The 13,887-nt window shown below is 43.6% G+C and overlaps 1 protein-coding gene across 4 annotated transcripts; it reads right to left on the bottom strand.

The window, feature by feature from the left end:
• Positions 1-452: 452 nt before the first annotated feature.
• LOC110533696 (solute carrier family 13 member 5) lies at positions 453-12,341 on the bottom strand. Of its 4 annotated transcripts, none has more exons than XM_021618154.2 (12): positions 12,042-12,339; positions 9,210-9,338; positions 9,001-9,137; positions 8,515-8,840; positions 8,059-8,248; positions 7,727-7,849; positions 7,224-7,436; positions 4,572-4,681; positions 3,008-3,129; positions 2,658-2,819; positions 2,058-2,195; positions 1,182-1,512 (listed from the first exon to the last, which is right to left on the bottom strand). In XM_021618154.2, exons 1-12 carry the CDS (start codon positions 12,141-12,143, stop codon positions 1,360-1,362), a joined length of 1,905 nt encoding a protein of 634 aa, XP_021473829.2. In that variant the 5' UTR covers positions 12,144-12,339; the 3' UTR covers positions 1,182-1,359. The 4 variants fall into 4 exon arrangements, with proteins under 4 accessions (XP_021473828.2, XP_021473829.2, XP_036845999.1 ...); XM_036990104.1 differs by lacking the exon at positions 12,042-12,339 and adding an exon at positions 10,564-10,725; XM_021618153.2 differs by having other exon boundaries at positions 453-1,512; positions 9,001-9,338; positions 12,042-12,341.
• Between the last annotated feature and the right edge of the window lie 1,546 nt (positions 12,342-13,887).

Raw genomic sequence — 13,887 nt, 5'->3', positions numbered from 1 at the left:
ATAGATAAGTCATTTCTCTTTTGGCGTCAGTGGACTTTATCCTGTCCTGCGGCGTGTTGTGTGTGTGTGTTTGTGTGTGTGTTTGTGTGTTGTGTGTGTGTTGTGTGTGTGTGTGTTGTGTGTGTGTGGAGGAATACACTTCTAAACATTTAGGCTGACTGACTACACACCATATCACATTCTGTTTGCTTGATGAGGTAACCCTGAACATTTTTGTGTGTTTGAGAGAGAGAGTGAGAGAGAGAGGGGCAACAACAGGCTTCTGTAGTACTGTGCTTAAGCGTTTGCCTTCAAGACAGTAACTGAATTCTTATCCAAATGATATTTGTGTCTGTTGTAGTACTGCATGGTATATAGTTTGATAGGCTAGTGTGAGAGAATATGTTTTGTGGTCAACAGAAAGAGACCATGTCCCAGGGACCATATCTGCTCAAACAGTAATCAGCACAACCTCAAAAGTACAGACTTTATTCAGCAAAAAAACTAAACAAATACAGTACAATATACAAAACCATAATAGGTTGTTATTGGAATGGAAAAAACAACTCTAAACTCTTACAAAAGTCAATCATTTACATTGATAACTATACAAAATATCTAATTAATTACACTTACTGAAAATAATTTATCCTAATTGATGTAATCTAACAGAGTTCCCCAACTGGCAGCCCGCAGATTATTTTATTTGGCCTCCAAGTTCTGTGCAAAACTTATTATTCTCTTTTTTTGATTGTTGGACATAAAAGACTGAAAATGCCAGAAAATCAGCTCCAAGAGATTTTAATTAGGAAAATCTGTTCCAAATTATTCCCACGGATAATAGAGCGATATGTGTGATCGTATACAAATGTAAGCAAGGTTTGCAATGATTATGTTTTATTCAAATATTATATTTGTTTGGGCAGTCAATTTGTAGTCTCCATGTTGATGATCCCTGTAATATAATACAATTATAGAATATAAATTGATATAACAATATTGTCAGTAATAACAATATAAGTTACAGTATTACAGCATGTCTTGGCTTTGCAAGTTATTTATCATCCCTGTTCCCTAAGGCTCTCTAGTGTCATAACAATATAATATAAGAATAAGTCCCGAACAGTAGAAAATACACTGATAATAAACCGGTACGGTGATGGCACAGCTGGAAACTATCCCAGTGTGTGTGTGCGCGCGCATGTGTTCACCAGACCATAACAGTGCTCTCATGGCCAGCCTTCTGTTGCCCCAGCGAGGCTAGTAGTGTTGTTGGAGAAATTTCTGTGGTCTCTTGGTAATACTCCCCCTTCCTCATCCCCTTTTGGCATCGGTAGCAGTGAAATGGCAGTACAGGGGCGTATGGTGGTATATTTGGGGTCATTTCCCCCCTCCTCCTCCTGTAGTGATGTTCGCGGTGGTGTTGGCCCAGGAGGGGAAGGTGTCCAGGTTGAACATAGCTCTACCCCAGCTGTTAATGGCCAGAGTGATGCACAGGATCCCAATGATGTTCATCACTATACCCATTTTAGCCTGTAGGAGAGAGAGGGGGTTAGAGTTGAGGTGGTGGTAGGTTGAGGGGATGGAGGTTATGGGGGATGAATAAGGTGTGAGGAGGAGATTAAGGTTTCGGATTGGGAGGCAGGGTGAAATATATGTATATCAACTAGGTGGGCTAGTTGAGAACAAATTCTCATTTACAACTGCAACCTGGCCAAGATAAAGCAAAGCAGTGCGATATAAACAACAACACAGAGTTACACATGGAATAAACAAACATAGTCAATAACACAATAGATAAAAAAGGTATATATACAGTGTGTGCAAATGAGGTAAGATAAGGGAGGTAAGGCAATAAATAGTTAACACGGTGTCCAAAGAAGGGCCAGAAGTATACAGAATGGTGTCGTCTGTGCAGAGGTGGATCAGAGAATCACCAGCAGCAAGAGCAACATCATTGATGTATATAGAGAAAAGAGTCGGCCAGAGAATTAAACCCTGTGGCAACCCCATAGAGGCCCTCCGATTTGACTCTGTCTGATAAGTACAGTAGGTACCTATGGTAGCCTATCTCTCACCATGTCTGACACCTTCAGGTATCCATAAGAGAACACGATGGCATTAGGAGGCGTGGCCACAGGCAGCATGAAGGCAAAGGATGCACTAAGAGTGCAGGGTACCATCACATACAGCGGGTTCAACCCTATGGACTGGGACTGCAATAGAACACACACATATTAACCAACACACACATGCATACGAATGCATGCACATGAGCAAACACAGGTACATACACAAGTAATACTATCCTGTAATGTGGATGTGAATAGGATGAATAAGAGTGTGTATGCATGTGGCTCTGTGTGCTGGATCAGTTATCAAAGCTTCTCTTCACTGAATCAACAGATCTGAGAGCTCTACACAGTGCTGCTACAGTCTCACTGTCTGCTCTCTAATGTGACCTATTAGCGAGAGAGTCTCTCTCTCTCTGTGTGTGTGTGTGTGTGTGTGTGTGTGTGTGTGAACCTCTTAAGTGATAGGCCTGGCTCAGATTCCCTATTGACCAACTCTATTCAGTACATTCCAATTTCATCAAGAGGAAACTTGATCCCAGAATGAGGGCGCAGAGGGAGTGTCTGTGTGAGAGGGAGGGGGAGAAAGAGAGACTGTGTCTGTACCATGGAGGCGAGGATGGGCAGGAAGAGTGTAGCGGTAGCCACGTTGCTGGCACACTCAGTGAAGGTGGCAATGAGGAGACAGAGGATGACAGCGATGGCCCAGGGAGGGACGGAGCAGAGAGGCATCATCTGATCACCCAGCCACCGCGACAGACCAGACACCTAGATGGATACACACACATATTGAAGCTTACACACACACACACACACACACACACACACACACACACACACACACACACACACACACACACACACACACACACACACACACACACACACACACACACACACACACACACACACACACACACACACACACACACACACACACACACACACACACACACCTCGCTGCCCTTAGCCAGTGCGAAGCCTCCTCCTAGCAACAGTACAATGCTCCAGGGCATCTTCCTCTGGGTCACCTGCCAGGTCAGCAGGGCAGGGGCGGGGCCACGGGTGGGCTGGGGCTCTGACGGGAGGAGGCACACACGCATTGTCAAGCATTGTCTACAGCAGGGTTCACAAACTTTTTGGCCCCAGACCCCATTTTGATATCTGACAATTCTCGCAACCTAAACTCTGTGAAAAAAGAAATATACTTAACAGCCAATGTTTACTTTATTTGCAGCTATGGCAGTCAATTGAATATTAGTCTGACATAATGTATCTTATCCCACCACTAAGGAGATGGGTGTGCTTGATGCATGTTGCGTCAGAGCTTCTCAAAGTCTGGGACGACTGTGCACACCTCATCTCTGCTGTCATATCCAACCTGGATCAATATTTGGTTTTAATGCAGACGAGAGCACTGAATCTGGCTTCACACAGATATAGCCTACCATGTGTTTTTGGTGCTTTCAAGGTCAAATCATGATGTCAGTGATCTTAAGGTTGGAAAGTCAGAGCTCTAAAAAGAGGCCAGAGTTCCCGAGTTGGAATTCCGAGTTGGAGTTTCAAAAAGGTTTTTCACAGTCGGAGCTCATGTCTTTCCGAGTTCCCAGTTGTCTTAAACACACTGAAGTCGGGAAGGTGGAGATTTCCGAGTTTCCAGTTGTTTTGAACACAGCATTAATGCTCAGAGGAAAAATGCAAGGTATTCCCTTTGAGTCAGGAACCAAAACTCCTGTGTTGTGACCCGTGAATGCATTCGGTTACATAACAACTCAATAATTTGTATGATTTCACTTACCGGCATGTCAACTGAGCCAGGATCACAGTCAAACGGATTGGGAAGTCCCAAAGTGCTTTTCCAAGAGTTTGAGGTGAGCAGTCATCACTCTTGTGGGACACTTACTGATGCTGTTTTCTATTACTTTCTTTTCATTAGACGGAAAAATCAACCAAACGCTACCATAAAGGCCTGATTGGTAGAGTACTGCAGAGATGGTTGTCCTCGAAAGTCTCCCATCTCCAAAAGAGGAACTCTGGAGCTCTGTCAGAGTGACCATCGGGTTCTTGGTCACCTCTTTGACCAAGGCCCTTCTCTCCCAATTGCTCAGTTTGCCCGGCTCTAGGAAGAGTCTTGGTGGTTCCAAACTTCTCCCATTTAAGAATGATTGAGGGCACTGTGTTCTTGGGGACCTTCAATGCTGCAGAAATGTTTTGGTACCCTCCCCCAGATATGTGCCTCGACACAATCCTGTCTCTGAGTTTTACGGACAATTCCTTCGACCTCATGGCTTGGTTTTTGCTGTGACATGCACTGTCAACTGTGGGACCTTTTATAGACAGTGCCTTTCCAAATCAAGCCCAATCAATCAAATGTACCACAGGTGGACTCCAATCAAGTTGTAGGAACATCTCAAGGATGATCAATGGAAACAGGATGTACCTGAGTTCAATTTCGAGTCTCATAGCAAAGGGTCTGAATACTTATGTAACTAAGGTATTTCTGTTTTTTGTGTGTATCACCTGTGTCAAATCTCTGTGTTCTCCAGAAGCAGAGGTAGCGGGGGGGCTCAGAGGGCAAGACGAACAGCAGCATGGCAACAAACACCGCCACTGTGGCATCAGTTACAAACCTGGAGAGGGAGAGGTGGAGGGTTTAGGAGAGGATAGTTAGCGGTTAGGTGTTAGACTGTGTGGGGTTAGGGGGCAGCAGTGTAGGGGAATACAGGGGTTAGGAGTTGGGAAAAGGTGCAGAGGGAGGCTGGGGAGGGGCCCTCCAATCCTATTTTGAACACTAACTAATTCTTACCCGATGGCAATGTGATGACAGAGGTGATTGACGTAAAGGACAGAGCATTTTTGATGACCTTAGCCCCAGTTTGATCCAGGATTCTGTTAGAATCAACGCCTGTTTCCATGGTGATGTGCCCATTCATAAATTGACAGACGTCACATATGCCCTATGTGTTAGGCAGGTCACATGACAAGATAAGAGAGAAGGGCATTTCCATGTAAAAGGACCCATGAGCAGCAACATGTAAAGTTCATAGGAGCATGTCACATTGCGTGTCAAATGAAAGCTAAGAGTCTATATTTTTGAGAAATGAAGGCATATAAAAATGTTATACTACCTATCCTGTTCAGCTCATTACATATTTGTTTTATCTTTCTGTCATCTGGTGGTCAAAGCAAGACTATGAAAACAGTCTCGACAACCCCTACCCACTCTCACTCTCTGTTTCTCTGCCGTTCTCTCTCTCTCCAGGCAATGCCACCTCTCCTGGCTCTTACTGACACCTACCATAACACCCTACCACCTACCCTATTTCCATTTACTTTATCAAGCATCCTAACCCACTGAGTACCGACCGACACCAGACGTTCATGGATGTTGAAAAGTGTTGAAATTTGGTCAGTCCTCCCTGTCCGGACCAGATCTGAACCAATTATAGAATTCTAGAGAAAAGTACTGTACACTACAGTAGAGCACACAAGCGTAGAGTACAGTATAATGTACTGTTGGACTCTACTGTGTTGTACTGTGATATCCAAACTTGTGAAACAGACGTTTAGATTGTTTCAAGATTTGGTCTGGTCCAACCAAATGTGGTCTTGTTTGGGGGCGGAGCTCATTACAATCAAAGCCAGTGTGTAGAATAATAGGGAAAGGGGATACCTAGTCACTTGTACAACTGAATGCACTCAACTGAAATGTGTCTTCCTCAATTAACCCAACGCCTCTGAATCAGAGAGGTGCGAAGGGCTGCCATAATTGACATCCACATCTTTGGCGCCCGGGGAACAGTGGGTTAATTGCCTTGCTCAGGGACAGAACGACAGATTTTTACCTAGTCAGCTTGGGGATTCGATCCAGCAGCCTTTCGGTTACTGGCCCAACACTCTAACCACTAGGATAACTATTTTTGTTTTTTTATTTAAACATTTGACCTTTATTTAACTAGGCAAGTCAGTAATACCCAAATTTGCAAAAATGTTATATAATTATATCCATAATTATGAATTCCTGTATAGTACAGATCATGTACCCATGATGTTATTCCGTTACTGAAATTGTCACCTACTGTAGTTCATTAACCATTTTTTTATTTTTTTTAATTCAAGGTGTCATGTCATAGCTGACACCCCATTCTTTTTGCAGAAGTCTTTGAGTCTTAATTCGGAACAGACATTTAAAGGGGCAATATACAGAAATCGCTCCACCATTTCTCAGTTTATTTGACAAAACAAACAATGTCTTGTATAGAGAATCATTGTACCATCTAAACCACTGTGAAATATATTTTCAACATCCAAAAATACTGTATTTTCAGCTTTTTGAAGTTGGTGTACAAAAGCAAACGTAAAAGACAAAAATGTAACTTCAGAACGAGAAGCATAGAAATAGCACACATAGAACAGATCTCTTTGAAAGGAAGTCTAAGAAGCGGTAGAATGACAAATCTATAACTCACATTCTATGTGAATTTGGTGAGGTCGGCCAAAAAGTTTTTGGAAATGGTGGTCGCATAAAACACTGAGGGAGAGTTTACTGTAATTCTGTTACCAAACTGTGCATCTGCACAGGTCTTCCAGTAAATGGGTTTTTGTGAAATTTTCTGTGTAAATTGTACAAAGTAGTCTTTGAAATCAATTATTTTTGTTTGGCATACATTTGAAAGTTAATCTGAGTCAAAGCGTAATTCCGTTACCGTGGAATTGCTCAGAATGAAGTGTGTGCCTCTCCTGCCCATCGATCTGTTTGTCATAAAGAAGTGTGCTTTTGTCTCTCATTCACTAGTGAGATCACGTTTCCCGGACTCTGTGTGCTGGTTACAGCGTATGTGTGTGCAGATGAGAGTGTGTGTACGTGTACACGTGTGTGTTCCTGTGTGTCAAAGTTCAGAACACGTGTATTGATGCAACACAGATGGTTTACTCTCTGAACGACATATTTTGTCCGTCTGTGTTTGTTTTATCCTGTTCCCCGTGTCCTGACATTTGGTCTAATGGAAGGTTCTGGGACTAAAGACAACTCAGGTCACCTATCCTTCAGATCAGATCAGGCTTGTGTTCCTGTGCATGTTTCTGCATATTTCCACTTGCGTGTGTGTGTGTGTCTGTGTGGTTGAGTGTGTATGGTGTGTACAGTATTTCACTGTGGTGTGTGTTACACACGGTGCTTTGGCATTGAAGACGTGGGTTGCCCATCCATCGATGAAGCCTGGGCTTCGTGTGAACCAAAGCACCACCAGCAGGATGAAGAGCCCCAGGACACTCAGCTCTCCATAAGACATGGGCCCCAGACGACGATGCTCCTCACTTATCAAATCATATGCCGCAAGCTCCTTCTCTGACTGCACAGCACCACAGCCCCATGTACGCTTCAGACTGGAGAGGAGGAGTGGGAGACAGGGAGACAGGGAGACAGGGAGACAGGGAGACAGGGGTGAGAGAAATGAGTGGGGGAGGAAAAGAGAAAGGGGTGAGAGAAAGAGAGACTGAGTGAGAGAGAGATGATTTACAATAATAGGTCAGATGAGAAGCAGAGTGAGTGAGAGAGACATTACCCCTATTTGGCTTATGCAAACCTTTACAGATATCATGTCATGGTTGAACTGAGAGGGAGAAGAAACTAGAGCTAAAATAATGCACTGTGATGCTCTGGCCAGGTCACTCACTTGAAGCCGATGAAGACGAGCTGGAGCCAGAGCCAGGCCAGCGTCAGCATCAGCAGCATGGTGGGGAAGGCAAAGGCGAACCATGAGGCAAAGTTAATGACGTCACCGTTCTGAGGGAAGAGTCTGACAGTGGGCTTCTATTAACAACATAACTTCTCAGAAATGTAAAACATCAAATGTCAGTTGATCAACATGATATGTTCTGACCCCCATATCTATGTTTATAGCGACGGGATATACTGTACATGCACTAACATATGTGAGGTGTGTGTCTGTGAGAGGTACATATGTGTGTGTGTCTGTGTGTGTGTGTGTGTGTGTGTGGTACATACTGGCTCATCTGCCCTGTGAGGACAAGGTTGGGTCCGGTGCCAGTTAGAGTGGCAGTGCCGCCGATGCTGGCAGCGTAACACACACACAACGTCAGGCCTTTACACATCTTCATCCTCTCCTTCTCCTCCTCTTCCTCCCCAACCTGCTCCTCTGCTTCAGTCCCTTCCTTCAAGACCATGGACACCATCACTGTATACAGAGAGGAAGGAGGAGAAAATAGCACTATACTGTATATTAGAGATGTTTGGGAATCAGGACTACCAAGAGGTCACGGACAAACTAGGCAGAATATAGTTTTCCTGTTGCCTACAGACATTTAGCCTATGTCTATAATTGTCTGAAATCGCCATTTAACTGTGTTATGGTGTGTTGGTGAAAAAGCAGTGCTCCAGCCTCACCCAGACCCCAGACCCCTGCCCTGGCCTCTGCCCCCAGCCCAGTGCCCTGCACCTCACCTGGCTTCCCATCAGTCAGAGAGTTGTCCTGAGGAACTGGTTTGTCTGGGGAGTCCAGTTTATCTTCTGAGGCTAGTTTCTCCAGTGGGATGCGATTGTCCTGGATCATAAGTGTGTCCTGTGGGGTCGAACTGTTCTCCAGATTTTCCTCAGGAGTCGTACCATTCTCCTGGCTCTGAGGGGTGGGCAGGGGGTTCTCCCCCTTTCGTGGGCCGTTGAGCTGCTCCAGGACGGCCTGGACAATGGGGACCATCATAGCTGTGGTGGCTGTGTTACTGATCCACATAGACAGGAAGGCTGTCACACCCATGAACCCTAGCATCAGACTGGTGGGGACAGCGGAGGAGGGGAGGGTGTTTCAGAGTCAGAAAAGAAAATAGGAAGTGGAGAAGGAGGAAAGCATGCTAGGCTTTAGCTCAGTGGGCTGACAATCTTTATTTGATACTTGAACAACTGATAGACAGACACCTGTGATTTGCTACTCACAGGGCAGGCCGCATCCCCACAACGAGTAGAACTCTGAGGGCGATGCGCTTGTGAAGATTCCACTTCTCCACGGCAACAGCCATCATTAGCCCGCCAACAAACAGCATGTTGGTGTCCTTCAGGTACTGCATACACACCTGATACACACACGTGAGAGATTGTCTTTGAGTGTGAGCATGTGTGTTTGTGCGTGTGTGAGGGAAGCGTACCTGCTTGGACTCCATGATGCCAAACAAAGGGAAGAGGACAGCGGGCAGGAGAGCAGTCACAGCCAGCGGCAGTACCTCAGTACACCAGTACACTGCCATCAGGGCTATCACATAGGCACAGCCTGCCTCCTGCAGCACACACATTTACAATACATGATTTAGATGCACATAGATGTACAGAGAACCCAAATATCCAAGAGGTCAAAAGGACAAACACCCACACACCCATGAAAACACGGTGTTCTGTGTGTCTGATAGTGCCATTGTATCAATATTGATCTGTGATGTGAATTTGTGAATCTCAAGTAATGTAAACTTGAACTTCAACACCCTATGGTGTGATGAGGAAATGTTTCCTTAGTCTTCAATGCCTTGGCACTGAAACACTGAGCTTACAAGAATATAAGACCTCCTGGGGCAGGTCAGGCATTATGTCACTCTCACAAGAGTAGATTACTAAGTGGGAGTAATACCTACAATTGGTCTACGGTCTGTCAGCACAGCAGGAAAAAGCATGGTCAGGTGTCAATAACACACTCTCTCCGAAACCAAAAGTCTTTGCTATGTGTATTTTTCTGGTATATTAATATTTAGATTTAAAGGGTCCAGCTGGGCCTTCTACTTTAGTTACATAGGGATGGCACATGCTGTGGAGACCCATGAGATCCAGTTGCCAGGGTTACCCGGTCAATCAGTGTGGCATCTGGGATGTTTTTTCAGATTCTACATATCTCAATGGATACTTCTGGGAATCACCGACTATATCAACACTGACGGATAGTTATCATGGTTCATCAGCACTGGGTACAGAAATGGTCAGATTAATACTGCAATTGAGAAAATTCTATACAAATTGAGACATGACCTCTTTCAAGGTCAGTCTCGCAAAAAGAAACATTCTTGCGTTCTAACTACCCGCTATTCAAAGTGCTCTGAATAAATGAAGGGAATCGTTCACAAACATTGGCACATTCTAAAATCCGATGATAGTATCGGTAATGTGTTTTCGGACCTTCCCTTGGTCGTATTCTCGCGGGGCAGAAACCTCAGAGATCAATTGGTAAACTCTGATTTACCACCCCATGATATCCCTGCACAACGTGTATTTGCGCCCCTATTGGATGGAAACTACAAGTGTAATGGCTGTGCTCAATGCAATGGCACTTATACATGTAGATCCTTCACACCCAAACAGGGAAACAGATCCCAATCAAAGGTGTTATAACGTGCTCCACTAAAGCAGTTATTTATCTTATAACTTGTCCTTGTGGTAAAAATTATGTGGGTAAAACAAAGCATGAATTAAAAGTACGCATCTCGGAGCTTTGTAGCACCATTAAGTGCAAAAACTTACCCAGTTGCGGCCCACTTTTTGGAAGCAAATAACTCTATTTCGTCTCTACGTTATATTGGCATCGAACATGTCACCCTCCCTGGGAGAGGGGGTGACCTCGACAATGTATTGTTAAAACGAGAGGCTGCTTGGATCTTTAATTTAAAAACCCTTGCTCCCTTCGGTCTCAACTTAGACTTTGATCTGAAGCCATTCTTGTGATTCTTGTGATTTTGCTGTTGTAAATGTTTGTAGGCTTATGTAGCCAAATTGTATCTATGATCAGACTATCCATTTATGTTTTTTGTAAGCTATTTTAATATATGAGAATTAACCAATGATATCAGGCCACACCCGGACATGATTACAGTGTGTGTCTTGACACTATATAAATGAGTCACCCCGCAGTGTTTGTCATTATACCCTGATGAAGACAGTGTGTCTGTTGAAACGTTAGACATCACATTTTTCCATCTGAGCTCCTAGAGTGTATGGCTCTCCTTAATGTTTTTAAGCATTCCACTCCGCTAGCAAGCACCTCGCCTAAATAGGTGTGCGTGTCTTTCGCGTCTTGATTTTAGTATTTTAACCTGTGTCATGTCTGGTGGGGATAGACAAAAATCAATATGCGCATGAGGAGGCACACAGACGCAAGCGCGGAGCCAGTTGGGTCAGCATGTTAAAGAGCGGAATTTCCATTTTCGGAATTTCCAGAATACAACGACGTTCATCTCGTACAAGACCGAGTCAATGGCTATGGAGAAGCCGCAATCAGACGGCGGTGATGGCGAGGCGCCGGTGAAACACCTTGAATGGAGAGAACTGTGCTGCCTGCCACTGGAGGACCTGGTCATCTTCCCTTGTTGACAAACCCCCTCCCTCTGCTCAAGCTATGTGGATCCCCCTTGACGGTCTCCCCATCTTTTGGAGGCTTGAAACACCCAAAACGTTCAACTCTAGGTGACAATTGTTGTAGTCCAGACCTACTCTCTGTTCTGTAACTACATCTTTAATTTGATTGTTTATTTTTATTTTCAAGACTTTGAGATTATTTCTGTAATGAAAAGCACTATAGAAGCTGAATAAATTATAATTGTTATTATTATGAGTCTGAGAGAAAATGTTTGCAGTTAAAGCAAATTAATTAATTAAAAATACATATTTTTTTTGACGTGTTCATATGCTATCGGGGCCCGACCTCCAAGGGGGACCCCAATGTCCCCCACCCCTTGGGTGCTACGCCAGTGTGTGCGTGGGGAAATTAGAACTATAGCAATACATGTTTATGCCAAAATCAGCATGCGTCAGATGCACAAAATAATTCTGATTTAATTTATGAAATATCTAACAAGACGATAGACTACTAGTTGGCTGCAAGTGAAATATTTGAAATCATCATTCAGATAGCCTACTCTTTGTATAGAAAGAGTAGTTCTAGATGAGGTCAAAAGGAGGTAGGGACCCCTGGAATAAGTCTATTCGACAACTTTGGCGCATACCGTGGTTCCGATCAGCAGAGGTAGTGGGAGGAGGAGGAACGGTGTGCAGAACAGAATCACCCCATCCTTGAACATCCACATCGCCTGGAGCGAGGACACCATCCTCTCCCGGTCAGAGAATACAGATAATTACAGTTGCGCAGGTCTGGACTCACTCCGGAAAGAAAGCGAAAATGATGAGGGAAAGGGTGAGCGAACTCTGATACCTCCAGCTTTACACTGGGTACAGGACTGCACATGACATCTTTCTCGCTCTCTCTCTTTCTCTCTCTCTCTCTGTGTTTGTGTGTGTGAGACAGAGAGTCAACACTTGTGTGGCATTCATACTTAAATATTAACTTTTTTAATGCGTTTACTCACACACTGTAGTCCTGGTGCAAGTTTATCTTAAACTCTTAGAATTTTTTTTTTTTTTAAGTCATATTGTGCACTTAACATTTTTAAACTTCATTTAGATTTTTAAAGATTGAATTTGAATCTGTTCATTGTTGCAGCTTTGTTAGGATTTATCACAATTGGTGAATTACTCACAAGAAAGTGACGTATTAAGACTAGCAGGCAGTGATTTGACATTATCAGCAGGCAGTGATATGTTCTGGACACCCATGTAATTCAAATCCTGTCATACCACATTGGCGTTTGGATGGCGGTGTGAGAGAGAGAGCGAGAGAAGGTATAAACTGAGATCGACATAAGGGGACAGATAGTTGGAATTTCCTTGGAACAGCAGTGAGTGCTGGCAAACCAACCTTTCTTTGGGAGTAAAGTTACATTCCCTATAACACACACACACACACACACACACACAGAGTGTGCTACAGCTGCACCATTGACAGCATCTTGACTGGTTGCATCACCACCTGGTATGGCAACTGCTGGGCATCCAACTGCAAGGTGATGTCAGAGGAAGGCCCTAAGACTGCAGCCAGCCAAGTCATAGACTGTTCTCTCTGCTACTGCATGGCAAGCGGTACCAGTGCACCAGGTCTGGAACCAACAGGACCCTGAACAGCTTCTACCGCCAAGCTATAAGACTGCTTAATATTTAACTAAATAGCTATCTATCTGCATTTACCAGCTGCATTTACCAACTTTTTTGACGCGTCACATAAGCTGCTGTTACTACTTATCTATCCTGTTGCCTAGTCACTTTACCCCTACATATCTACCTACCCTGCACATCGACTCGGTACTGGTAACCCCTGTATATATCCAAGTTATTGTTACTCACTGTGTATTTTTTTCCTTGTTATTATTTTTCTATTTTCTCTCTGTATTGTTGGGTAGGGCCTGTAAGTAAGCATTACACTGTTAGTCTACACCTGTTGTTTACGAAGCATGTGACAAATACAATTTGATTGATTTATTGACACACATCAGACCGGAGTTCAAATGTGTATTTGATTGTTTTTTTAAAGTATGTCCCGTATCAAATAATATCCTACAAATAGCCTACTATTTGAAAGTATTTTTAAATACTTATTTCAATTACTATTTTCAAATACCTGGGTTAATACCTGAGTCAGTATAATTTAGTATTTTGAAATACATGCCAATACTTTATAAGTGTATTTCCAAATACATTCCAATATTCAACATTTAAATTATCTGAATTCTTACTTCGAAATGCATATGAAAGTAATTGAGATATTTTAAATATAATTTCAACTCCGGTCTGACACACACACACACACACACACACACACACACACACACACACACACACACACAAACAATTTGACTTCAGATCCTACACTGCCACCGTATGGCAATTTTTTTGTTTACTTACACTCAGTCCTTAACATGATCCCTCCCTTCAAATAGCCCAGATGTTCTGAGAAATTAG

This window comes from Oncorhynchus mykiss, chromosome 10, assembly GCF_013265735.2.
Source record: "Oncorhynchus mykiss isolate Arlee chromosome 10, USDA_OmykA_1.1, whole genome shotgun sequence".
Classification (NCBI taxonomy): domain Eukaryota; kingdom Metazoa; phylum Chordata; class Actinopteri; order Salmoniformes; family Salmonidae; genus Oncorhynchus; species Oncorhynchus mykiss.
This window is presented reverse-complemented; position numbering and strand designations above follow the sequence as displayed.